The sequence below is a fragment of the Neodiprion pinetum genome, chromosome 1 (genome assembly GCF_021155775.2).
Source record: "Neodiprion pinetum isolate iyNeoPine1 chromosome 1, iyNeoPine1.2, whole genome shotgun sequence".
Classification (NCBI taxonomy): Eukaryota; Metazoa; Arthropoda; class Insecta; order Hymenoptera; family Diprionidae; genus Neodiprion; species Neodiprion pinetum.
The window spans coordinates 1,970,485-1,995,491 of NC_060232.1; the positions used below are offsets into that span (position 1 = coordinate 1,970,485).

Sequence of the window (25,007 nt, forward strand, 5' to 3'; positions counted from 1 at the left end):
GACTGTACGATTTATTGACTGAGTGACAGATGACCGGTACGCTGGTATTACGGTGATTGAACAAATTATTGACCGAGTAGCGACAATTTACCAACACACTGTCTCTGCGGTAAAGTCACGTCATCTTCTTTTACGCAATTGGAGAAGAATCGAGCGTGATGGCCGCTGAAATAGATTTCAGGCATCTGTTTGAAATTCAACTAACTATTCATTTCGTTCTGGTTGTGAGATGTTTTTACAACCAGAAATCATAGGGCAATGAACCTACAACCAAATTGTTTTTATTTTTTTTGGTCTTAAAAAATTGAAGTACATCAAAGATTCAAAACGCGAAGCCATTTATCATGTAATAGTAACAGACATGTGCGATTTCATGTAATCCAAGATATGCGTATAGGAATCTTTGATCTCTGTGCAGTTTACAGTTAGTATCATAAATTATTTTACTGACTTTGATTCATACAACGATACCATGAGAACGGTACTGCACAGAAATTTACATAAATTAGAATTAATAAAGTAATTTATTCAACGCAGTATAATTAGTCAGATGTGTGACATGTAGCACCGTCGTAAGGCTCTTGGAAGATAGATTAGTTATTGGTCGGCGTTTTGATGGAAATAGTTTTTATTTCGAGGTACGCATCCAACCCTTCCTTGCCCCTGAAAAAACGAAGAAATTAGCACTTCGGTGTAACCTAAATCGAAATACAATCTTCTGAACTTGCTTTGGGGTTCTCAGATCAAAAGTTCTAGAAACATGTAAGTCATTAACTTTACAACGTTCCTAAGAATTTGAATTTTTGAACAATAATATGGCTGAGATCTCGTTTCGAATTAGTGTACTGTTAGAAACCAGAGACGAGAAAGATGGGCATTATAATTAACTTACAATTCACGCCCTAATCCAGACTGTTTGAACCCACCGAAAGGTTGTTGCGAGTTCAATGAGCTGTACTGGTTCACCCTGGAAAGATGACGCTTGTTAGTCAATCTCGAAAAAGGGTCTACACAGCGTTGATTTAGAATTTCTATCTTACCATACGCTGCCGGCTTCTACAGCCTTAGCAAATTCGAGAGCAAGTTCAATGTTCTTAGTAAAGACGCCGGCTGCCAAACCGTAAGTAGTGGCGTTGGCTCTCTCGACAACCTCTTCGAAAGTGTTGAACTTCAGGATCGACTGTACTGGTCCAAATATCTATAAAACATAGAATTGCCAGCGAGAGTTGGTAGTTGAGATTTGACAATTAAGGTTTGTCAAATTCTAGTGCAATGCTTACTTCTTCCTTGGCGATTTGCATGTCGTCGGTTACGTCCGAGAAGACGGTGGGCTTAATAAAATATCCCACTGATCCGTGGCGTTCTCCACCAATCTGTAATTTGGCTCCTTGTTTCTTCCCTGACTCGATTAGTCCCATTACCTTATCGACCGCCCGTGACTCGATCTGAAATCCAATCAAGTTGGCTTAGCTTCTCGTTCAGATAACGCGAATGAAGTTCCGAGTACCTGGGGACCTTGTATGCATCCAGAAGTGTAGGGATCGCCAACTTTTGTCGCGGCAGCCACGGCAATGGCCTTTTTCACGAATTCGTCGTATATTCCAGCTTGAACGAAGACGCGGGACGGTGCGATACAGATCTGACCCGCGTGTACGAATACAGAACCGGCAGTTTGAACGGCCAAATCGACTGCATGACAAATAGACGAATTATTAGAATAACAACTTCATAAAATAAGGGAACAAAGTAGCCTTCTCCAACTTGTTTGTTGTACTTACGGTCGGCATCGTCGAAAACGACAAACGGGCTTTTGCCTCCCAGCTCGAGTGTGACACGCTTTAGATTGCTCTCGCCTGCAGCTTTCAGTATGGCATGCCCCACCTGTTCATAACATTCGGATGCAGGTAAGATAGTGGGATTATAGCGAGGATCAAAGTGATTGATATCAAGTTCGTGACGCTGCACTTTCTCGCGTCAAGCACGCGACGTCGCGTTACCAGGATCACAGAACTTGTGAACCGGACGTGCAGATAAGATACAGCTTTTACGGGTGTGGCTGAAAACTGTAAACGTGTATAATAAAAGGCAATGCAAATTACCTCAGAAGACCCGGTGAACGAGACCTTGGCGATTTCTGGGTGTGCGCTAATCGCCGCACCAGCTGTTGCCCCATAACCTGGTACAACGTTGACGACTCCAGGAGGAAACCCGGCCTCCTTGACGAGGCTGGCCAACAGAAGAGCAGTCAAGGGTGTTTGCTCCGCTGGCTTTATGACCGCGGTACAACCCGCTGCTAATGCTGGCGCAAGTTTCATTCCATACAACACAATGGGTCCATTCCAGGGAACGATCAGTCCGACTACGCCAACGGGTTCCTTACGCGTCAAGGCGAAAGAGTTACCGTCTTGACGAAAGGAAGAAGAAAAAATGAAAAACCCGACTCGTCATCACTCAGTCACGTTAACATGGGTCCTATCAAGTGGCGACATTTTCAACTCACCAACTGGGATGGTTGAACCTTGAATTTTGTCCGCCCAACCAGCGTAGTAGCGCAGGTGTTTCGCAGCAGATCCAACCGAGTGGTACGACATGGGGAAGGGCATTCCATTGTCAAGCGATTCTAAATTCGCCAGTTCGTTGATGTTCTGCTCGATGAGATCTGCCAGCTGTGTAGTAAGACGTTGAAATATTATCCCTGCGCTTGTATGGACGCAGTGAAAACAAACTCAATAAACGATTGGTGAACGAAACTTTCGGTATACCGACCCTGTAAATCAATGTCGCACGTGCGGAAGCATCTAATTTTCTCCATTCCGATCCTCTGGCGAAAGCCTTCTTTGCTGCCACTACAGCCTTATCTACGTCAGCCTGTTGGAAATGTGCGATATTACACAATCACATCGCAAAGTCGCTGAACAGCGAAAAAAAGCTAAACCGACCGACCCACTTTACTTACTTTGTTTCCCTCCGATACTTCGGCATTTGTCTTTTCCGTACACGGATTCACGGTGGCGAACTTCTTTCCGCTTACCGAATCGACGAACTCGTTATTGATGAAAATCTGTAAAGGAACACTGGGTCTTGAATATCTTGAAAAGATTTAAGTAAAGCTATGTGAACAGTTCACTAAACCCACAGTATACCTAGCTGTACGCAAGAGCAGTAAATATAGTTGGTCTGATTCACAGAATTATATTCTTTCTTATTTATTCACACAATTCGAACAGTCGAATCAAGATAAAAATGGTTTATGTATTTATGCTTTGTTGAATTGAGGATCAACAGCTTTCAAGATTATAAGGTACCTTGGTATATTTGACTTTGACGTTTGGGTCTGCCTTTGGCGGTTCGATATTAGCTGACATGTTTAAAGATGAAGTTACCGGGATGTTCCTAAACAACTTATTGCTCGGAATGACTTGGGCAATATTTATATATTCCGGCTGTGGGAAGTGTGCACAATGGTGCTTATCAGCGATAGTTGATACCACTAATCTATATCAGTATCTGCCTCACAGTATAAATTGCGTAATTTTATACTGTAATGTGAACGTACGTTATTTTGCTTACTGCTTGCGCAAATTTTTAGATTACTGTTTCAGGTAAACAATATCTGTCACTCATTACTCCTCGTTAATTCATATTTTCAACTACGCATACTGGCATGTTTTAATTAATTAGGTTGCATGAATTATCCGTTGTCTTGTAAAATAGTCAATCCTTATCGTTGCGGGGTCACGAACATAAAAGACATCACGAAACGATTTGAAAAAATATTAGCGATAGATAGAAAAAGAATTAAACTCTCCTCCATTTCTTTTAGAGTATGAGAATCGTATAATATAATTAATGTATGTAGTTTTTGATTATCATGCTGACTGCGAAATACTGATAATATTTTAAAAAATTGCATGGTCATCGAGGAAACATCTGTTTCAGCATGATCATACAGCTTCGAGAATAATCCATCAAGAAGCTTCATGCTTTTAGTTCAAGTTTTTTCACGACACGCGACATTGCATTCAGAATTTCCGGTACTAATTTCTCAAGTTTTACTCTTGCATGATGTGAATCGAAACTGCGTTCTTAAATATTAACTGGTTAAACTAAACACTAACGTGGCGTCGAATCGGTAGTCTTGAAAAAACTTTCGAAGTGTCTTTACTTTATTTCTTGATACAGATTTCTCTTGATTAAAGAGTTTTTGAAAATTTAGTAGCTAATCTAGGAGTGTTGAATCACTTTTGCGTCTTCGTAGCAGCCACCTGAACGCATTGCCATAAACTCAATTTACGATCAAGTAGTAGTCGACCATTTTCTGCCTGAGCTCGATAGACCAACATTTCATTCTTGTCTCATTGAAAGCGCGTAATAGTAAAAGTTCATGTGGCCATATTGGATTTCACGTAACATTTGTAGAGTGCTGTTGCGAGACACATCAGTGATTGAATGGTGTTTTATAATCAGAATAGTTTTGGTTGGAAGGTAGGCATCGTCCAACCTTTCCTTTCCCCTGAAACAGCAAAATTGAAACTGTATTGTAATCGAAGCCTAAAAATGTTACTGCTTTTTGGATGCGACCTTGTTTTCAGTATTATTCGAAGTTTTCTTAATCCTGTTACCGAAATGCTTGTAGAAATACATTTGCTAAACTAAATAAACTTACAATTCGCGTCCTGCCGCACTGTTTGAAACCACCGAGAGGTGTTTGTGCAGTCATGGCATTGCACTGGTTCACCTTTAAAGAAAATAGCCGTGTTCGTTGGTAGATGTCTCAAAAAAATCTTTGCGTCGTAGTTTAAGGGACTTTATCATACACTACCGACTTCTATGGCTGTGGCATATTCGAGAGTAATCTTAATGTTTTTGGTGATGACACCGGCTGATAACCCGTATACATTGTCACTCGATCTGCTGACTTCTTCAAAAGTCTCGAGCTCCAGGATCGGCTCCACAGACCCAAAGATCTATAATACGTAGAACTGCCAGTTATAGTTGGTGCATGTGGTTTGTGAATATTAGAGTTTGTTGAACGTTCTGCTTTCCCCATTGCATGTATAGGGAATAGTTTGAGGAAAATATTTGTACCTTCGTGTATTTCGTTTTTGGATTCGGAATTCCTTTGGGCGTATTCATATTTACGAAAAAAACTACCAGTTGTTTTTCTCAAACTATACCGATGTGGTGAAATTGTTAATCACGCATCTTATGGTTATGGGTCCGCAAGGGGAGGAGGGGATCAGCCTTGGGCTTGCATAAGTGCATGCTCAATGTTGTCGTAGTAACGACGCTTTATCGAAATTGAAGTGGATAATGAACCACTATAGTATTACGAAGGCCAGCCGATATGTGTGTCTTTTTTCTTTTTGTTCCGCAAAATTGAGTGCTGGACTTAAACATTGTCGACCGGTTACTAACTCGGGTCTTTCTTATTTGTTTACATGAAGCAGCAGATATTCATTCTCTTACTCGTCGCCAGATCCAGAAAAAAAAGATGTTGGACTGATTAGACAGTCGGTATTCACGGCAATAACCCGCTTTACGAATTTCCGACAAATCTCAGCTTGCTTCACGGAAACTTTATGAACTGCAGTGAAACTACAGACTTTGTTATTGATCGGATCGTAACCAGTTCTGATCGTTTTGAGAACCTCAAGAACTGATTTTCGACAAAGAACAGGGTACGCGAACGTTCAAGGTTTATTTTCAATAGTGTTGTGAAATTTGAAATAACATTCCAACTTTTTTTTACTGAATTCCCAACTCTCCGGATGTTTCACAACTTTGTAACATCGTCTGTAACCCAAAACTTTTTCTGACGTAAGAAAAACGATTTTCCGACATTTGAGTCAGAGAGAGTGACTATTTATATTTACTATGGACATATTTTAAATACAAATTTCTGCGAATTTTCACTTCTAGTTTTAATTTTTATGACTGTTATAATTTTTCAATTTCTTGTCAAGCTATGGGGTAGGTACAACAAAAATCAGTTAGTTACATTGTATGAATAAATTTAATTAGAATGTTCATGTTTCAATATGAGCGTGTAGTTATGAAGTTGGCTTGGCAGATCTTGTTGAAAATCATTTTAGGGGTGAATTTGACTTGTTCACCTTCCTCTACCTCGGCAATCGGCTGTTACGTGCACGGATCGATGGTAGTGAACGTCTCAGCACTTTTTTAATTAACGAACTTGTTGTCGATGGAAATCTAGAAATCCTTAAATTCGAAATTTTAGTAGCGTAAAAATCTGTAATCAATAACAAAATAGTTTATGACGAGGAGTTGCCACATCTTTCCGACATCAAAAACACATAGAATATTATGAAAAAATTATTTTGCATCTTCGCGTACTTAATTTTTCGATTTGAAATTCCCTTAGGCTGAACGGTATTTGCGCAGGGAGTGTACGAAGTTTCGTTGCTTCTAAAATGTACCAAGACCATTGAATCCTTAACCACGCCTTTGATAGAATCACTCAGCATGAGGGAGAGGATCTAGTTACGAGCTTGCACAAGTCCATTCATTAGGTTGGTCTAATTGCGCTTTATACGAATTAACGTTACGACCGAATCCTGACATCGTTACGAATAGCATTGTTGCACAGTTTTCGTTATTTATTTTATCACAATGAGTTTCTAACTCGTGTACAGTTATCCGTTTAGTAAACCATGTATTACCAACTCAAGCGTGCCAAGCAGGTGCCTGTTATTTCCTATCACGAGTAGATCAAGAAAATGAAGGTGATAGGCTGAATAAACAATCATCTTCGTTCATCGAACCCGAGTGCTAAATGCTAAATGTTACCGCCTCGTTGTCTTATCAGATGTTTAGATGTTTTTCACCTTAACGCGAATCTGTTTGCACAACAGGTGTTGAATAAATGAAACTACATTTGAGATACTCGTCTACGAAAAGTAAATTCACCTACTCGGCCATACGTATAAAGTATTCTTGTCTCGACATATTTATCATCAGAATTTATTGAATACATGGCCGAGGAGATGAATGAATCCATCAGTTTGCCGTAACTGAAACAAGGTTAAAATCATGCTTCATCGGGAAAGTGGCCGCGGTAACAAATTGATATTTGATAGGCGGTTCAAAAACATTTTACACCAAAGGAGACATTGTATTATTGAACGACGTATAATCCTGAAGTGCCGATACTTCATTTCCTTTATCGTCAAGTTTTCCAATTTAAAAAAATTACCATTCTACCAGTTTTATTTGCCCTCTATTCGCTTCTTCGGTAAAACAATCCAACATAGATCAACAACTCAATCTTAGGAGAGTAATACGCGTGTATTTTACACAGTTACATAACAATATTTTTGTAATTTGATTGTTTTGTTTGATGTTCGCTTTCAGTAGCCGCGGAGCCAAAATTTATCACTCCTGATAAGTAGCTTGGAGTTAGGTCAATGGTTTGTTGGCAATTTAATCGAAATGGTTTTGGTTTCGAGGTAGGCATCCAACCCTTCCTTCCCCCTGAAACAGAAGAATAGAAACTGTATTGTAATCGATGCCTAGAGATATAACTGCTCTTCTAATGCGAGATTTTTTTCAACAGTAATCGAAGTTTTCTCAATCCCTTCACCGGAATGCATATAGAAATACATAAGCTAAACGAAATAAACTTACAATTCGCGTCCTATGCCGGACTGTTTGAAACCACCAAAAGGTGTTTGTGCAGTCATGGCATTGTACTGGTTCACCCTTGAAAAAACAGCAATCTTCGTTAGTAGATATCTCAAAAAAATCTGTATGTCGTAGCTTAAGGATTACGACCTTACCATACACTACCGGCTTCCACGGCTTTGGCGTATTCGAGGGCAGTCTCAATGTTTTTGGTGAAGACACCAGCTGATAACCCGTACTCAGTGTTATTCGATCTCCTGACAACTTCTTCGAACGTCTCAAACTTCAGGATCGACTGTACCGGTCCAAAGATCTATAAAACGTAGAATCGCCAGTTGGAATTGGTATATCTGATTTGAATACCAAAGTCCGGTGAAATTCTAATAGAAATGCCTACTTCTTCCTTGGCGATTCGCATGTCGTCGGTCACGTCCGAGAACACGGTGGGCTCGATGAAATAACCGTTTGTTTTTCGGCGTTTTCCACCAAGTTGTAATTTTGCCCCTTCTTTCTTCCCCGATTCGATCAGTCCTATGATTTTCTCAACGGCCCGTAATTCGATCTGGAACCGAATTCAGTAAGTTCACTTTATAAATCAGATTATTATACGCATCTCTCATATTACATTGTAATTCCCTGGACGAATTCAATTCATTTGGAAGGCTTTCCGTACCTGGGGGGCCTGCCAACATCCCGGGGTAAAGGCGTCTCCAACTTTCATTTGGGAGGCCACCGCGACGGCTTTTTTCACAAACTTGTCGTAAATTCCAGCCTGGACGAAAACACGCGATGGCGAGGTGCACATTTGACCCCCATGTGAGAATATAATGGCAGCTTCTTGAACAGCTGCATCGACTGGTTAAATGAGCAAAGTATTAGCGTGCATTCAATTTGTCGAAATATTCAGACCAAGAATCTTACTCACTGTCAGCGTCGTCGAAAACAACAAATGGGCTTTTTCCTCCCAATTCGAGTGTAACACGTTTGAGATTACTCTCGCCTGCAGCTTTCAGAATGGTGTGTCCCACCTGATAGTAAAAAAGATGAAAACGTTAGACGTCTCTGGAGATAAAAGTATGGATTCTAAAACAGCAATCAGGTAATGATTGACACCTGAATAGTACCATCGAAACTTTATGAAAGAAGCATGACGAAAATCTATAATAGCGATTCCTATTACCAGTGAAGAACCAGTGAAGGAAATCTTTGCTACATCGGGATGCAGGCTGAGTGCACCTCCGGCCGCTGCACCATAACCTGGCACAACGTTGACAACCCCTGGAGGAAAGCCGGCTGCTTTGATAAGGCTGGCCATGAAAAGTGCAGATAGAGGTGTCAATTCCGCTGGTTTCATTACCACTGTGCAACCCGTTGCCAATGCGGGCCCGAGTTTGAATCCATACATTGCGATCGGGACGTTCCAGGGAATAACCAGAGCAACGACTCCGACGGGCTCCTTTCTCGTCAACGCGAACGAATTACCATCTTGGGAAAGCATAAAAATGCTGTTTTACTAACCTTATTAGACTGTACATCGTATGAAGTACAGAGACCTTGAATTTTAAATACTTAAACTTGCAGAAACAAACTATGCAGGACTCACCAGCGGGAATTGTAGAGCCCTGAATTTTGTCAGCCCAGCCAGCATAGTAGCGCAAGTTTTGGGCAGCCTTAATGGTGATTCCGTACGCCATAAGAAACGGCATACCGTTATCCAATGACTCCAAGCTCGCTAATTCGTTGACATTTTCTTCAAAAAGATCGGCCAGCTGTAGTGAGATAAACAAATAGAATGTAGTGTGCGCAAATCGCTTGCCAAGAGTCTATGTGGCATAAAATTTCTAGACGCGTAGGCGAAACTGATACTGACCTTGTTAATTAGCGCTGCACGGGCAGAAGCATCCAGCGATCTCCACGCAGATCCTCTTGCGAAAGCCTTCTTTGCCGATGCTACTGCCTTGTCTATGTCAGCCTACAAGGTACAAAGGAACCAGTTAGTTATATTATACCAAACGAACACATCATTCTTGACATGACAAACGTGAATGATCAGCAGGCATGGATTAACTTCGTACGTTTAGATTTTAATTTGAGGATGTAAATAAGGATTTCATAGTGCAGTAGTTTTAGCAGATCCGGTTGTAATTTTTTTTTTATCGTTAAATTCACCTTGTCACCTTCGGTTATTTGAGCAATTGGCTTTTCGGTGCGTGGATTGACGGTCGCGAACGTCTTTCCACTTTCTGCGTCCACGAATTCATTGTCGATGAAAATCTGGAAAATATAAAACTCGGCATTTTAATAATCGGCATGAAAATAACGAAGTATAGGAAGCATCTCTCTATCTAATAAAAAAGTTTCAAACAAACGAACGTAGAAAAAGATTATAATAACAATAGTAAAAAAAGATTATAATAACAATAGTAAAAAAAGATTATAATAACAATAGTATACGCATGAAGTTGGCGGTGGGGTGAGATACCGAAAACAAAACAAAAAGCATCTAGCAAACCCTTTGACAGCTGTCATCGGCTGTTTATGACAGTCTTTGACAAATATTTTTATAGGTATCTGTTTCTGACGCGCAAAAAATGAACATGCAAACGAAAATTATAACGATGATTCCCGACAGGAATTGTCTTTTTCGCGCGTTGGCGTATTGTGTATACGGCACTCAAGATCGACACGCAGAGGTGAGACTGAGTATCGTTTCAAATATAGTGGATAATTGGTCTACATTTGCGGGTTTTATTACAGGTAATGAGTCAAACGGTGCTGTGATTAGGTGACCTGGTGATTACAAATCACATATGAATAAAAATGCAATATATGCAGCTGCGGAAATTTTTAAGATATGTTAAATCGAGTATCGCGAAGAACAAATTCATCCACACCGGATCGGATCACAAAATGGAACACAATTCTCGCTACTCTTCACCGGTGACGGAGAGAGTGGACACTTTGATGTCTTGCAGAACCAAAATAAAATTCAGATAGTGAGTAATAAGTATGAAAAGTAACAATCAAATAATAGTAAATCTAAATATATCACCAAACAGTCAAAAGGACAGCCAGGATTTACGATGACAATGGAGAAAGGAGGAGTTTCAAGCAGCAGACAAGGCGATGAAGATGGTGAATGGTCGGAAGTATCACAAAAGAAAGAGGAAAATAAAATTGTAAGTGCGAAGAACCAAATAAGCCATAGAATAATATCCACCAAATATTCGTATAACCAGGAAAGAGGACGACCAGGATCGATGTTGACCACAAGAGAAAGAGGTGTTTTGCGGAATGAACATCAACGCAAATATAGAGAAAAAAATAATATAAAGAAGGTGATTTTGGAGAATAACCGGCAGAGCGGCAGTAAAAATAATTCAACGAAGGGTGTCGAAGAATTAGAAGAATCGATTGCGATGATTGATTCGGAAAATAAATCGAGAGGACGACCAACCAATGTGATGTACATAGAAGAGCGAAAAATTAGACGACGGGAACAGCAGCGAAAATATAGGGAAGCGAACAAAAAATATCATACTGGCTTTTCAAACAACGAACAGAAAGGAGGAGTTTCAACCAGCAGACAAGGCGATGAAGATGGTGGATGGTCGGAAGTATCACAAAGGAAAAAGGAAAATGAAATTTTAAGTGCGAAGAACCAAATAAGCCAGAGAATAATAATAAACAAATATTCCTATAACCAGGCAAGAGGACGACCATGATAGATGTTGACCACAAGAAAAAGAGGTGTTTTACGGAGTGAACAGCAACATAAATACAGAGAAAAAAAAAATATAAAGAAGGTGATTTTGGAGAATAACGGGCAGAGCGGTAGCAAAAATAATTCAGCAAGTCAAGGAGATAGACAGATATCAATAGAGAAGGAACACCAATTTTCAACCAACGAATGGAAGCTTAGATTGATGAAAAAAAGAAAAGTAAGCACAGAAGGAATTGAAGTGGACAGCAAGTGCAGGACCTGTCATTAAATCAACATGAAGGAATTCGCCTGTCTACTAGACAATGCGTAAGGAAATAGTGAGGCGCGAAGCGCCGAGATGGGGTTGGCGCGCGAAGCGCGCAGGGGCGAAGCCCCTAGTAGTTTAAAAAATCAATTTGTACCTTCGTGTACTTGATTTCTGGATTCGGGTTTCCCTTGGGCGGTATCATGTTTACGGAAGAAACTGTCTAGGTAATGCGTCGAACCTGTACTGACGTTGTGAAATTGCTCGCCAGCTATTTTATGGTCTCGTGAAGCGTGACTAACGGGTTATAATCTCGCGGGATTACGCAAGCGTATATCTCTAGATACCCTAATGCTGTATCATGTTGACTGTGAGTTAGCTGAATTATCTCCAACGGTACTCGATCATAAGTCCTATTTAAGGGAAATCCATATCCTTTAAATTTTAAAGAATCGGGTTTTGGTTTATTAACACGTTTGAGATTACTCTTGCCTGCAGCTTTCAAACAAGTGTGTCCCATCTAATAGTAAATCGGATGAAAATTTTAAATGACTTTTAAGATAGAGCGCGGCAATATTCAAATTAAAGGAATACATTTTCTCAACATATACAATAGCGAATCCTATTACCAGAGAGGAAGCGGTGAAGGAAATCTTGGCAACATCGGGATGCAGGCTGAGTGCACTTCCGGCCGCTGCACCATAACCTGGCACAACGTTGACAACTCCTTGAGGAAACTCGGCCGGGTTACAGTTCGAAAATCCGAAATTTTCGAGGTGCGAATTTTAAAACAACGAATGACCAGCGTATCGACCAGTGTTGGGATTTTCGATAAATCACCCGGTAGAATAACTGTTTTCCTGATTGTTCATTCAATCGAACGCTCCCCTATCCGAAAAAGTATTTTCAGAACAGTCGGCATTCCGAATTACCAAAGCACAGAATGTGGAGGTATACAAAAATGAAAGTTCCAAAATTAAAAATTAAGAACGGCTAATACTTCGAACAGCCGCTAAACCGAAATAATTAGCTGTCGACAATCAAAGTTCAGAAAGAGCAAAATTACGATCCGCAAAATGCAGAAGGGCAGGAAAGCCGAAAGACCGGAATACGGTTGTCATACTTATGCAGACTCATGCTTACTGGCACTAGACACCCGCCATCGGATACGCGTGGCGTTGCAGAGAATGTATGGGCTTCTGACGTTATCCAACCTTTCGGAATTTTTCCCATTCTGTCTTCAGCGGGTTTCAGGATTTCGACTTTTCTTCGAGTCTTTAGTCAGTCGTTATTGCTAAATTCGGATTCGTAGATTTTCGACAAAGGCACGAGTCTAAGATTTGTAAAGACTACTCTTTGACTCTTCGGTATTTGCACAATTCAATATTTTGCCTTTTGTAATCTTGTCCATTGCAAAAAAAAAAAAATTATGTTATAAATTTGATTATACATTTTTGCGTTCTCAAGTTTTATTTTCCTACAAGTTATCATTTCGTATTCCTGGTGTTTCTACGTTTTCAAATGTTTGTACCCCACCCGCCCGAAATGCGGCCGCTTTGAGAAGGCTGGCCATGAAAAGTGCAGGTAGAGACGTCAATTCCGCTGGTTTTATTACCACTGTACAACCCGCTGTCAATGCGGGCCCGAGTTTGAACCCATACATTGCGATCGGGACGTTCCAGGGAGTAATCAGTGCCGTGACTACGACGGGCCCATTTGTCGTCATGGTGAACGAGTTACCAGTCTGGAGAGGCATAAAAACGCCGTTTCACTAACCGGAACAGACTGTACATCCTACGAAGTACGAAGAGCTTGAATTTGGAATACTTGAACTAGCAAATACAAGCCATAGATGATTTACCAGCAGGAATAGTAGAACCCTGAATTTTATCAGCTGATAAAACCAGCAACCAGCATAGTAGCACAAGTCTTACGCATTCTTCACGTCAGGCCAGGGTCATGGCCAAGAGAAACGGCATACCATTATTCAGTGACGAGAATATCCATTATTCGTTAACATTTTCTTTGAATAGATCGGCCAGCTGTCGTGAGATAAACAAATAGACTGGTATGGGAAAATAGAGTGTTGAGATTCGAAGTGGCGTCAATTCGCTAGACACGTAGGTGGACTGATTGGCCTTCTTCACGCAGCCATCCAGCCATCTTCACGCAGTTCCTCTGGCGAAAGACTTCCTTGCCGATGCTACTGCCTTGTCTATGTCAGCCTATAAGGTACAAAAAACATCATACTGAATGTACACAGTATCATCGAGATGACAAGCAGGAATAACTATCGTTAAACTCACTTTCTTACCTTCCGCTGCTCGGGCAATTGGCTTTTCGGTGCGTGGATTGACGGTCGTGAACGTCTTTCCACTTTCTGCGTCCACGAATCCATTGTCGATGAAATTTTGGAGAATGTGAAATTTGGCATTTTAATTTCACGAAAATGACGAAGTATAGAAAGCATAGTTTGAAAAATCAATTTGCATCTTCGTGTACTCGATTTCTGGATTTGGATTTCCCTTGGGAGGTATCATATTTACGGCAACAACTGTGCAAGTTATGCGTCCAGCCTGTACGGACCTCGTGAAATTGCTCTCCAGGCATTTTATGCTGTCGTGAAGCGCGATTGACGGATTCTAATCTCGCGGGATTACGTAAGCTATACTTCGAGATACCTCAATGCTGTATTATGTCGACTCTAAACCAGCTGAATTATCTTCGTGGTGCTCGATCAAAAGCCACAATTTTTAATAATGTGTCAGGTTGGAATGGGTCAGAATACAAGTAGAGCTACTGTTGTCGTACGAAAATAATAACAAACGAGTCAACGTCAAGGTATAAATTGCACCTTCAAATAAAAGATGTAGTGAAGATGCTATTCTTTAACCCTTAGCTGGTACACTTTCCCGGCATAACATAAAATCCATATCGCGAATAAACTACAGGTTATTTTAATTTGCAAAGATTATCAAAGAGTCGTTAAACTGATTTGTAAAAGAAAATACAGCTTATTTGAAAAAAATTATCAAATATGGAAAAAAAAAAAAAAAATGGAACACTCCAAAGAAACGTAATTTTTTTCAACTATTCTTCTAAATTATTTTAATTATTTATTCTCATTGGCTTAAAATAAGTATCAGCAAGCGTTAGCGTTTGGTACCTCAGAATGCCAGCTAAGGGTCAAGTCCTTAGTTACATGTTTCTGTGCACGTTGCTGGGTGGTAAAGACTTCATACAAAGGAAATACACGACTAAGATACCTATAATTTGGTTCATTTTAATTAGCCATTTTAATCAAGGCGGTATACTTTATCGGCTGGGTGGAGAATATACTATCGCACTTTAATCTCGGTCTTGCTGCCTGTGGGATATTACTCTTCGGTATTTCCCGTGTGAATCTTACTGCGTTTTTATTTCGTTACAGCAGCAGATTACGTAGCACGCATTTATCATAATTAACCTGGCTATTTTTTCCTTTCTTTTTATCACTCTTTGTACCATACAAACGATCGTGATGAATTCGTTCAGTATTGCTCTCCGAATTTTTACTGACTATGGGTGTATTTTCGATTGCCATTTTTAATAGGTAACCAAATCTATTATCATCAGTTAAAACTCGTGGGTTACAGGATAGGATAGAACGTCATGATTATTTGTTGTTTTTATTTTTTGGCCTTCAATCCTCAAGGATTCAGATCTGGTGCCTCGGAAAATTCGCAGTTCTTCGTTAATCACCTTCCCAAAACTATGAATCGCTATTATCCAAGATAATTACAGCATGTTTTTCGTCATTTCTCTTCAGAAAACCAATTTTAAACAGTTGTCAATTCTGGACCTTGATCAGAATCAAATACTACTTTTCCTAACGGTTACAAATCTAATCGATAATCAGCGAAACGTAGATAAGTGCTAGATGATCGCGGGATAAGCATCCACCCATGTCGGATAAAACAGCTCCATTTGTAATCTTATCGCATGGCCGAAAAACGCTTTATCAAAACTGAAATGTTTGAAAAGACATTGCTCACATTACGAAAAGCGTCTCGTATAATTATTTTCGTATCTAATTTTTTATCACACGAAGCAGTGCACGTTCTTTTAATTCATTCCTACAACTCGATTCAAGGTATCAAGCTGATTAGACACTGCAATCACGTCCCTTATTCATTTAATTTGAGAACTAGACGCTAAATGTCTAGCTGTCTTTAACCTTATCTCAGATGATGCTTTACAACAGGTGTTGCGAAAATAATTCCTTACTTTTATAACATTTGTTATAGGTTATCGGAATTAATTTGCTTTTTCAACAACATTATGGATTTTTATTTTGATATATTTGTCATCAGAGTTTATTGACCGTTATATGTGCCAGCGGAGATAAATGAAAATCATCAGTCTTGACCATAGGTTTCGAAGTCAGCTCAATGATTGGATGGCAGTTTGATTGAAATGGTTTTAGTTTCGAGGTAGGCATCCAACCCTTCCTTGCCCCTGTGGAAAGGAAATTTCCTTATTCATGCCAATCTTTGAACAATGAAATTGCTAGACTGATAAAGCTAGACAATTCAACTTACATCTCACGTCCCATGCCAGACTCTTTGTAACCACCGAATGGTGCTTGCGGACTAAAGGCGTTGTACCGATTCACCCTAAAGAGATAAGTGTACCATCAAATAGTTAGCAAATTCTCGAAATGATTCTGTACATCGCTGTTACGGAAATTTGATCCTACCATACGTTTCCTGCTTCCACGGCCTTCGCGTACTCAAGAGCAACCTCAATGTTCTTGGTGAAGACACCGGCTGCCAGTCCGTAATTGGTGTCATTTGACCTTTGGATAACCTCTTCGAGAGTGTCGAACTTGAAAATAGACTGCACCGGTCCGAATATCTGCAAAATGTAAAATTACAATTAGGAATCAGCCAGTGTCAGTCGACGATAGATCTTGACCGAAATGACGGATTTACTTCTTCCTTGGCGATTCGCATGTTGTCAGTAACGTTCGAGAATACCGTGGGCTCGATGAAGTACCCGTTTGATTCTATACGTTTTCCACCGGTTTCCAGTTTCGCGCCTTCTCTCTTCGCCGATTCGATCAATCCCAGAACCTTGTCAACAGTATCCAAGTCGATCTGAAAGCAAATCGCGTCGGTTAATTCTCGGCTGAGCAACTGTAGGAGTCTCATGTTGTCAGGATGTTTCACCCACTTGAGGACCTTGCTGACACCCGGGAGTAAAAGCGTCTCCGACTTTAGTCGCGGAAGCAACGGCGACGGCTTTCTTTACGAACTTGTCGTAAACCCCAGACTGAACGAAGACCCTTGAGGGTGCTATGCACGCCTGACCAGCATTGGAGAACAGACTGTAGGCGTCTTCCACAGCTGCATCAACTGCATTGAGAAGGAAACTATTGTGTAGACAAGATGTAAACATGCAGCTTTTTAACGCCCTCTTACTCACGGTCAGCGTCGTCGAAGACAACGAGAGGACTCTTTCCTCCCAGCTCGAGGGTTACACGCTTCAAATTACTCTCCCCAGCAGCTTTCAATATGATGTGTCCAACCTGTCGATGTTATTCGCATACAGTGAGACGGTGTTTGTCACAATGGTCCAGGTTTCACGGGGACCTGAAACTCTGGGGGGTCAATAATCACCTCTGATGAACCGGTGAACGCGACCTTGGCGATGTCAGGGTGGTGGCTGATCGCCGCTCCGGCTGTAGGACCGTAGCCTGGCACAACGTTGACGACTCCAGGAGGAAACCCGGCCTCCTTGACGAGCTGGGCCAGCCTAATCGAAGTCAGCGGTGTTTGTTCGGCCGGCTTTACTACCAGTGTGCAGCCCGCCGCCAATGCAGGCCCCAACTTCAACCCGAACATGAGAATCGGGTAATTCCAAGGTATGATCTGCCCGACCACACCGACCGGCTCCTTCCGCGTCAAAGTGAAAGAATTTCCGTCTGAGGCAAACCAGTTTTTACCGTTATTGTGGCATTCGAATTGTTCGACCCGAGCAAAAACTTGTATTTCACCCAACTCACCGACGGGAATAGTCGTTCCGTGAATCTTATCCGTCCAGCCAGCGTAATATCGTACAAAATGCGCGGTCATTGCTGTGAACTGGTACGCCGCAGGGAAGGGTTTTCCATTTTCAATTGATTCCAGGTTTGCCAATTCGTTCACATTTTCCTCGATCAGATCAGCCAGCTGCGCAAAAGCAGAGAAAATCAGACCCTCGTTATATGCTAGCGGATAGATGAATTATATAATATGATGAAATTATGTAATCAAAACAACAATTAGATTAATGAGCAACGCTGATCCTATCACTGGGATACCGACCTTGTAGAGGAGAGCTCCACGGGCTGAGGCATCCATCGATCGCCATACCGATCCCCTGGCGAAAGCTTTTTTTGCTGCTGCCACTGCCTTGTCAACGTCGGCCTATGGGTGAAAAATTTACTGGTTATTTTAAGCGGAATGACCTGTAACGCCGAAGCCATGACGGCAGAACTTGTTTAACGCGTCTTAAATTCAACTCACCTTGTCACCTTCAGCCGTTTGAGCTATTAATTTTTCTGTTGCAGGATTCAGGACAGGAAACGTCTTACCGCTTACCGCGTCGACGAATTCATTGTTGATGAAAATCTGTGCAGTTTGATCAAACGTAAAACTTTTATAACGTTCAATAAATTCTTAATTACACACAGCTGCGATTGCATCTTACGAAAATATGATCAACCCCTGACCCGCGTAAGTTCATCTTCAAATTTGTACATCATTAATATCAGATCATTATTTGTACATCATTAGTTTCGCAACAGCAGTATTGATAAATTTTGTAACGACGCTGACATTACCATTTTGCTTACTATGCGATTGCGAAGGGTAATAATCGATTGGAGCACCAACATAATAAATCGTTATCGGCAAAATGCAAATCTAGTCTAAACGAGTTTTCGATAGTCAACGTTGAAGCAAGAGATGGATTACACCACCCTGCATAAAAAATAATTTTTTTGTTTTTCAAAATTTTTCCTGGGCTAAGTTCATTATTTTTTTATTTATCGTGCATCAAAAGAATGCAAAGATCTATATAGCCCCATCAAAGTTTGCTCCTGTAGTCCTGGGATAGATAATAACGATTTAATAGTTTTTATAGCACAGGTTTACACGGATTTTTTACCTGGGATTATTGTACGTGATTATTATAAGTTGGTCGGTACTAAACACAGAAAAATTACCATTTGTCGAAAAAGTTTGATTTTGCAGCCAAGAGAATGATATTTCAGAATTTCATAAAATCTTCGATTTTAATTATTAAACTGATATAAATAATTTCACATATTAATCATGTATGTGGAAATTCATAGCACAGTATGGTTTTTTAATTCTTTTCATGCCGCTGAGACTTTGCCGTCGTTCAAAAATTGTTTTATACGTACACTACGAGCAACGATTCATTTCTGTATTCATATGAAAAAACTTTTATATTATTTCGGTTTCTCGGTTTTACCACCGGCCGGGTGTTCACTATTAAAAAAATGCGATAGCGCACCTTGGTGTAGTTTATTTTTGTGTTTGGGTTTCCTTTCGGTGGATCGAGTGTGACAGACATGTTTGTAGAGATGTTTATGCAGACGTTTGCAAACCACTAAATGTTCGCGGGTCTATTCTGGTTTTAAAGCCTCGGGGTGTGGTAATATCGGACCTTATCTCGTGGATTTATTGGCACTCCTTCCAGAGTTCCAAACCGCAAACTTACGTTTCGCATTGGTTGGATTATCTCTTACATTACCTAAAAACTTGAAAAAAAAACATGACGCAATAAGATGTCGAATACAGGTTTGTTGTATAAGAAGTTGATCTGTCCAAAGTTTAAGCCATATGAAATCTTATATTTAGGTGTGAGTAAGAAGTTTCTTCTCTGCATGCACGATGTACAAGGAGACTCTAATGTGTTGATGTTGTGTTTACCCTTTTTGAATCCTTGCTTCCGATGAGAAGCCCGTAAGACAAGCAATGCCGTCTATTGAATGATATGCGGATGTGCAAATCATTAATCTACGAGAGAATATTTGTTGAAAGAATGTAAATTCGAAAAATTGGTGATTTCGAAAAATTAACGACGGAGCCAGGAATCGAACCTGGCGTCTAGAGATGCTTGACTGGAGCCTTACTCCACTAGACCACCTAGCCGCCCTGACTCTGTTGTCGTTAATTTCTCTCATCACCAGTGAGTTCGAATTTGTTTTCCTGTGCCCGGTTTATGTGTGAGTAAGAAGTTTCTTCTCTGCATGCACAATGTATAAGGAGATGCATATAGGGTTATATTTAGGGTTATCAGTAATTTTTTTCTTACGTCTTCCGTCCGCGCGGGAGTCACGTTGCGTAATTCTTCACCTTGACCAGCTGCCGTCAGGGTCTTTCGGAACAATTTTTTTTACGATATTCCTCACAGATCGTAGTATAGGTACAGCAGTAGGCATAATATTCGATCGATTTTAAATCTGTCGGCGGGTTATACAGCGAATCCAACTACCGTTTCAAGCGTTTCAAGAAATACCGAGACAGTTTAACGAAATACCCTAGAAACTTTGGATCGTGTTGGTAGAATAATTCAGTCGAGGTTATTAAACTTGAGGATCATTTCTGAACGTTAAGTTTTAGTTTTTATTGTTCATTGAGAAGTATAAAGATTGTTACAAAGTGTACATCGATTTTTATGCCGTAGTCATTAGTGTAGGCTGTGGATCAATTACCACCACACTCCATTTTTATTATCATTCTGAATTAAGAGATACCCAGAAGAAATAGAAAATGATGGCAGGCATTTGGACTCCGAGAGATGAGCATCTGCTGTGTAAATCTTTCTCTTAGGTGTGTCTGCGACGTTGGGCAAGCTTAATGATTCGAGGGTAGTTTGATCGAGATGGTTTTGACTTCGAGATAGTTGCTCAAAGCTTCTTCGCCCCTGGAACATAAGAATGAGCTGTACTTGCGCGATCGAGCGTCATTTGCTGGTCTGAGGTTAGGTAACTCGGATGACTTACATTTCCCTTCCAATGCCAGATTCCTTGTAGCCACCAAAAGGCGCTTGCGGTCCCAAAGCACCCCACTGGTTCACCCTGAGAATATGATCGTGCCACTCGTTAATAAATTTCTCCTAAGGCTTTCAATCCGTCTGTCTTCAAATTTTTTTGCAACTTACCAGACGACACCGGACTCTATGGCCTTGGAAAATTCTAGTGCGGTTTCGATGTTCTTAGTGTAAACACCGGCTGCCAACCCGTAATTGGTATTGTTTGCTCGTTGGATCACCTCCTCCAGGGTTTCGAACTTGAAGATCGGTTGTACCGGTCCAAAGATCTGCAGACCATTGCGTCATGAATTGTATAAAATCGGATTACTGATCGGTATTGGTCATGATTTCAGACTCACCTCTTCCTTAGCGATTCTCATCTCGTCGGTGACGTCAGAGAAGACGGTAGGCTGAACGAAGAAACCAACTTTACCAAGCCGGCTTCCGCCAGTTTGCAATTTCGCGCCTTGTTTCTTGCCAGATTCAATCAAACCCAAAATCTTCTCGAAACTTTCCGTGTCGATCTAAAATAACATTGCAATTAACTTCTTTGTCAATTTGTTATGGCCAAATGAGATAAGTGGGACGTTTTTTTTGTAGATCTTATTATCGCGACTAACGATCTTTTCGTATCTAAATTTTAATCGCTCACCTGAGGACCAGTCTGTACATTTGGTTCAAAGGCATCGCCAACTTTTCTCTCCTTAGCCAAAGCTGTCGATTTCTTAACAAACTCGTCGTAAATTCCGGACTGCACGAAGACTCGAGTTGGTGCACAACAGGTTTGCCCAGCATTTTGGAACAAATTATCGTGGGCAACTTTTACGGCTTCGTCAACTAAATAAAACAAATGTCGTTTCACTTCTGCAATCGTTTGATTGAAACAATTGTTCAGGAGTCTCTAATGTACTCGAAATATTTTGTTTCCTTTCACCGACTCGTATTGCTAATCAGGAATCGGTGTATTATTCAAATTGCTGTAAGTCGATATTTTTTTATGTATTCCTAGTCGTGGTCCAGTGTTATAAAACTAGTTTAACTGGTATATATGACTGTCCTAAGACTGCCGAATAATATCCATATGAAATATGTACTCACGGTCAGCGTCGTTGAAAATGACAAAGGGGCTTTTCCCTCCCAACTCCAGCGTGACGCGTTTCAGATTTGTTTTTCCCGCGGCTTGCATTATGATGTGGCCAACCTGTTGAGACGGTGATTTTGGGAACGGAACTTTTATCGCTTAAAATAAAATCGTGCTGTGCAAAGAGTAACCCGTAGTCATACTGCCCAGATTATCAGCGAGAAAAGCGAAAGGTTACCTCGGTAGATCCGGTAAACGCAACCTTGGCGACGTCGGCGTGTTCGCTAATCGCGGCTCCAGCAGTGGGACCGAAACCTGGAACAACGTTGAGGACTCCGGGAGGAAATCCGGCCTCCTTAGCGAGACTTGCTACTCGAAGAGCGGTCAGAGGCGTTTGTTCGGCTGGTTTCAACACTATCGTGCAACCAGCTGCCAGGGCTGGCCCTAGCTTGAGTCCAATCATAATCATGGGATAGTTCCATGGGGTGATTTGACCGACTACGCCGATCGGCTCCTTCCTCGTTAAGGTGAACGAGTTTCCGTCTGTTCCGGAACCAAAAATCGCGACGATCAGTTCAATTCAGATTTAAATCAAGTCCCGAGAACTCACCAGCCGGAATGGTGCTCCCGTGAATCTTGTCGGTCCAGCCGGCATAGTAACGGAGAAAAGCCGCGCAGCCGTAGACTTCTCCGTAGGCTTCCTTGAATGGTTTTCCATTGTCGATGGACTCCAAGCTGGCCAATTCGTCGACGTTTTTGATGATCAAATCGGCCAACTGTCGAGCATATAAAACGTGTTTACAGCGCGAGTTATGAAAGTCGGCCATAGTGAACGGAACGAGAATCGACCTTGTTCAATAGATTTCCACGCGCCGATGCATCTAAACTTCTCCAAGCTGAACCTCGGGCGAATGCCTTTTTAGCCGCTGCAACCGCTTTCTCAACGTCAACCTATAGAAATTAAGGTATTTGGAGTTAATATGGGGCGGCTGTCGTTATTACCTTATGTTTGTTAGAAGTTTGTGCATTCAGAAACAAAACGATGTTCAATTTATAGGACTACAGTGTGATAGCGTGAATGGTTTTGCGAATTAAATACGGAAAGAAGATGTGTACAAACGTTCTAACATGGAAAAAAATTTCACCTTGTCAGCTTCGGCTATGTCAGCAATTTTTTCTCCGCTTGCTGGATTAATGGTGGCGAATTTCTTGCCACTCACTGCGGGGACCCATTCGTTGTTGATGAATAGCTGTAAATATTTTCGACCGTCAAATTAGAACTGTTGATATCTCTATAATTAACAACAAGCTTGTAAAATGGTCTTGAATTATTTCGACCCGGTTTTTACATTGATGAGAATTGCAACTATTCGTTTGCCAGCATTTAGATGTTAAGTATAATTATTTTGAAATCTTATCAAGAAACTGTTCGACTGATAGCTGTATACAATTTGTAGAAACATTTTTCTGTTTCTTATCACGGCGCGCGGCGTATTTACAAGATAACTTTTATCGTCGTACACGCCTACAAGAGCCAAGCCGCTACAATGATAATCAGTATAAAAATTACACGATATGATACAGAATAACACGAAGTTCTTTTCATTATATTTTCTGCGCTTTTAGAAATGATCCTATGAGGAAGCTGCGAAAGCGGTGGAAGACCTCCTATATGTCCCAGGAATTTTCGATCAGGAATAAGAAAAATTTTCACTTCGTCTGATACGGAAATCAACGTTAAAACCGAGGTCAAAACGCGTCAATTTCAAACCCATTTATCTCGAAACTACTTTTTTCAATTTGGTTCACATAATATTACAAGTTCTACGTAATCGATTGACTTCAAATTTGGTATGAACCGTCAGTATATATCCCTCTCTAGTCCAGACATTGGAAATTGCGAAATTATTATTATTACCATTTAACAAAAATTAAAAACCTGGAAAAAATCAGGGCAAGAAATTAACTTTTTCTTCAGACAATCACCATTTGTTTAATTATTTCAATATCTTTTCTCTTTGGTCCTGACCAAATGACATTCTTACTGATCAAAAAAATTGGTTTCATTTCTGTTTCCGATGAATGGGAGCACTGGAATCATGCCAACCACCTCAACATGTTTTTATTTCACGGCCATATTTACAGGCTCAGATCTTCTTTGAATTTAATTGTTATTTAAGCAAAAATTTTATTCCAAGTTCTTGAAACCTCAATAATAAGACTAGAAATGAATACTAGAAATATGTACCGATATTTTTTTATTTTTTTTTTATGAATTCCGACATTTAAACCGGTAAACTAGAATATCTCCTTAGAGTTACGGTTGAATATTGAAATTGTAAACCTACCTGGGTGCAAGTGACAGGCTGCTTTGCGTTCGGTTTTGCCATCTTCGCGGTTAAGGATTATTACTCTGCAATGTCGCTTGCCGGCAGTCCAGACGCTTCTGATCTTGAAACGAAGAACTCGATTACACGCCGATGACTTATTGTTAGTCAAGGTCTGTTGGTGAGAGGCTCTCCCATCACTGTACCCTCATATATTCGCTCTGTATTTGTTATCAAGACGACATTACGGGCCTGTACAAGCAGCACTATCGTATCGAAGAAATTATAGATATGATAAGCGAGAACCTAAAATTCAAATATCATTTGAAAAAGATGGAAAATTATAGAGTACAGACAGAGTTTCGGATGCCACTGAAGTTCATTCCCATCATAAGCCGAGCGTGGCCTCGTCGTATTTTTATTTTCAAGCTACCTTGTAGAAATCTTCTCTACAGTTAGTGTCGGGCATGGGCGATTGTGTTTTAATGTCTAACTAATACAAATTTTTAGACTTAAACTATAAATTTCCGGATTGGATTGATTCCAAAGGAATTGTTGTAGATTTTAAACTGCCAATTACCGATGCCACGTTACATAACTCCGTCATATTCTGTGCTGTCAGTTGGAATTGTGCAATTCATGGCTTGGACGGTTAGAGCTGAATAGTAACTCGGCAGTGATTTTTCAAGGCATCCGCATTTACACTCATCATTAACGCAGCTCTCGCTCTCGTGTGACCTTGACAAAATATAATTACCATTTTCGCATCTTTAGAAGGCTAAAAACAATTAGGGAGAAAACATTTCATTTATTTGGTGATATCATCTCTCCTGAAACGTACCTGGCTATACTTGGAAAATAAAATAAACCGTATATTGTAACGCAGCTCAAAGATTCCTA

At 40.6% G+C, this 25,007-nt stretch overlaps 5 protein-coding genes and 1 long non-coding RNA gene across 8 annotated transcripts; all 6 read right to left on the bottom strand.

Moving 5' to 3' along the window:
- Positions 1-265: 265 nt before the first annotated feature.
- Positions 266-3,462, bottom strand: LOC124222868 (aldehyde dehydrogenase 1A1-like). Its single transcript, XM_046634316.1, has 11 exons — positions 3,306-3,462; positions 2,957-3,061; positions 2,767-2,868; positions 2,501-2,666; positions 2,100-2,404; positions 1,779-1,881; positions 1,508-1,689; positions 1,281-1,445; positions 1,041-1,198; positions 893-967; positions 266-663 (listed from the first exon to the last, which is right to left on the bottom strand). Exons 1-11 carry the CDS (start codon positions 3,363-3,365, stop codon positions 594-596), a joined length of 1,491 nt encoding a protein of 496 aa, XP_046490272.1. The 5' UTR covers positions 3,366-3,462; the 3' UTR covers positions 266-593.
- A 683-nt stretch (positions 3,463-4,145) lies between these two features.
- Positions 4,146-5,179, bottom strand: LOC124222903 (retinaldehyde dehydrogenase 3-like). 3 transcript variants are annotated; one of them, XM_069134139.1, is made up of 4 exons: positions 5,089-5,179; positions 4,827-4,967; positions 4,667-4,738; positions 4,146-4,513 (listed from the first exon to the last, which is right to left on the bottom strand). In XM_069134139.1, exons 1-4 carry the CDS (start codon positions 5,134-5,136, stop codon positions 4,439-4,441), a joined length of 336 nt encoding a protein of 111 aa, XP_068990240.1. In that variant the 5' UTR covers positions 5,137-5,179; the 3' UTR covers positions 4,146-4,438. The 3 variants fall into 3 exon arrangements, with proteins under 3 accessions (XP_068990240.1, XP_068990244.1, XP_068990238.1); XM_069134143.1 differs by having other exon boundaries at positions 4,823-4,967; XM_069134137.1 differs by having other exon boundaries at positions 4,818-4,967.
- Positions 5,180-7,212: 2,033 nt separating this feature from the next.
- LOC124222879 (aldehyde dehydrogenase 1A1-like) lies at positions 7,213-11,915 on the bottom strand. Its single transcript, XM_046634342.1, has 11 exons — positions 11,770-11,915; positions 9,814-9,918; positions 9,515-9,616; positions 9,248-9,413; positions 8,825-9,129; positions 8,570-8,672; positions 8,318-8,499; positions 8,042-8,206; positions 7,800-7,957; positions 7,648-7,722; positions 7,213-7,494 (listed from the first exon to the last, which is right to left on the bottom strand). The coding sequence occupies exons 1-11, from the start codon at positions 11,815-11,817 to the stop codon at positions 7,425-7,427; spliced, it is 1,479 nt and encodes a 492-aa protein (XP_046490298.1). The 5' UTR covers positions 11,818-11,915; the 3' UTR covers positions 7,213-7,424.
- Positions 11,916-13,079: 1,164 nt separating this feature from the next.
- Positions 13,080-14,444, bottom strand: LOC138191404 (uncharacterized). The gene is made up of 3 exons (XR_011177713.1): positions 13,919-14,444; positions 13,474-13,837; positions 13,080-13,406 (listed from the first exon to the last, which is right to left on the bottom strand). It is a non-coding gene; the product is annotated as an uncharacterized lncRNA (long non-coding RNA).
- Positions 14,445-15,918: 1,474 nt separating this feature from the next.
- On the bottom strand, positions 15,919-19,355 carry LOC124222876 (aldehyde dehydrogenase 1A1-like). Its single transcript, XM_046634326.2, has 11 exons — positions 19,176-19,355; positions 18,161-18,265; positions 17,960-18,061; positions 17,659-17,824; positions 17,273-17,577; positions 17,079-17,181; positions 16,827-17,008; positions 16,586-16,750; positions 16,351-16,508; positions 16,193-16,267; positions 15,919-16,109 (listed from the first exon to the last, which is right to left on the bottom strand). The coding sequence occupies exons 1-11, from the start codon at positions 19,233-19,235 to the stop codon at positions 16,040-16,042; spliced, it is 1,491 nt and encodes a 496-aa protein (XP_046490282.1). The 5' UTR covers positions 19,236-19,355; the 3' UTR covers positions 15,919-16,039.
- A 911-nt stretch (positions 19,356-20,266) lies between these two features.
- On the bottom strand, positions 20,267-24,286 carry LOC124222887 (aldehyde dehydrogenase 1A1-like). Its single transcript, XM_046634354.2, has 11 exons — positions 24,129-24,286; positions 22,926-23,030; positions 22,630-22,731; positions 22,391-22,556; positions 22,019-22,323; positions 21,798-21,900; positions 21,352-21,536; positions 21,059-21,223; positions 20,829-20,986; positions 20,671-20,745; positions 20,267-20,591 (listed from the first exon to the last, which is right to left on the bottom strand). The coding sequence occupies exons 1-11, from the start codon at positions 24,168-24,170 to the stop codon at positions 20,522-20,524; spliced, it is 1,476 nt and encodes a 491-aa protein (XP_046490310.1). The 5' UTR covers positions 24,171-24,286; the 3' UTR covers positions 20,267-20,521.
- Between the last annotated feature and the right edge of the window lie 721 nt (positions 24,287-25,007).

Excerpts from the sequence above, each read along its gene's own strand:
- LOC124222879 (XM_046634342.1), bottom strand. The coding sequence starts at position 11,817 with ATGATACCGCCCAAGGGAAACCCGAATCCAGAAATCAAGTACACGAAG. Across the intron at positions 8,673-8,824 it reads CCTTCACTGGTTCTTCACTG|GTGGGACACACCATTCTGAA; the intron begins GTAATAGGAATC and ends TTTTACTATCAG. Across the intron at positions 7,958-8,041 it reads TGCGAATCGCCAAGGAAGAA|ATCTTTGGACCGGTACAGTC; the intron begins GTAGGCATTTCT and ends TACGTTTTATAG.
- LOC124222868 (XM_046634316.1), bottom strand. The coding sequence starts at position 3,365 with ATGTCAGCTAATATCGAACCGCCAAAGGCAGACCCAAACGTCAAAGTC. Across the intron at positions 2,405-2,500 it reads AGGTTCAACCATCCCAGTTG|ACGGTAACTCTTTCGCCTTG; the intron begins GTGAGTTGAAAA and ends CCTTTCGTCAAG. Across the intron at positions 1,199-1,280 it reads TGCAAATCGCCAAGGAAGAA|ATATTTGGACCAGTACAGTC; the intron begins GTAAGCATTGCA and ends TATGTTTTATAG.
- LOC124222887 (XM_046634354.2), bottom strand. The coding sequence starts at position 24,170 with ATGGCAAAACCGAACGCAAAGCAGCCTGTCACTTGCACCCAG. Across the intron at positions 20,987-21,058 it reads TGAGAATCGCTAAGGAAGAG|ATCTTTGGACCGGTACAACC; the intron begins GTGAGTCTGAAA and ends AATGGTCTGCAG. Across the intron at positions 20,746-20,828 it reads ATAGAGTCCGGTGTCGTCTG|GGTGAACCAGTGGGGTGCTT; the intron begins GTAAGTTGCAAA and ends TCATATTCTCAG.
- LOC124222903 (XM_069134137.1), bottom strand. The coding sequence starts at position 5,136 with ATGAATACGCCCAAAGGAATTCCGAATCCAAAAACGAAATACACGAAG. Across the intron at positions 4,968-5,088 it reads CAAAAACGAAATACACGAAG|ATCTTTGGGTCTGTGGAGCC; the intron begins GTACAAATATTT and ends TACGTATTATAG. Across the intron at positions 4,514-4,666 it reads AGTGCGGCAGGACGCGAATT|GGGAAAGGAAAGGTTGGACG; the intron begins GTAAGTTTATTT and ends TTGCTGTTTCAG.
- LOC124222876 (XM_046634326.2), bottom strand. The coding sequence starts at position 19,235 with ATGTCTGTCACACTCGATCCACCGAAAGGAAACCCAAACACAAAAATA. Across the intron at positions 17,825-17,959 it reads GTGGAGCTCTCCTCTACAAG|CTGGCTGATCTGATCGAGGA; the intron begins GTCGGTATCCCA and ends GCTTTTGCGCAG. Across the intron at positions 16,268-16,350 it reads GTGGAAGCAGGAAACGTATG|GGTGAATCGGTACAACGCCT; the intron begins GTAGGATCAAAT and ends TTATCTCTTTAG.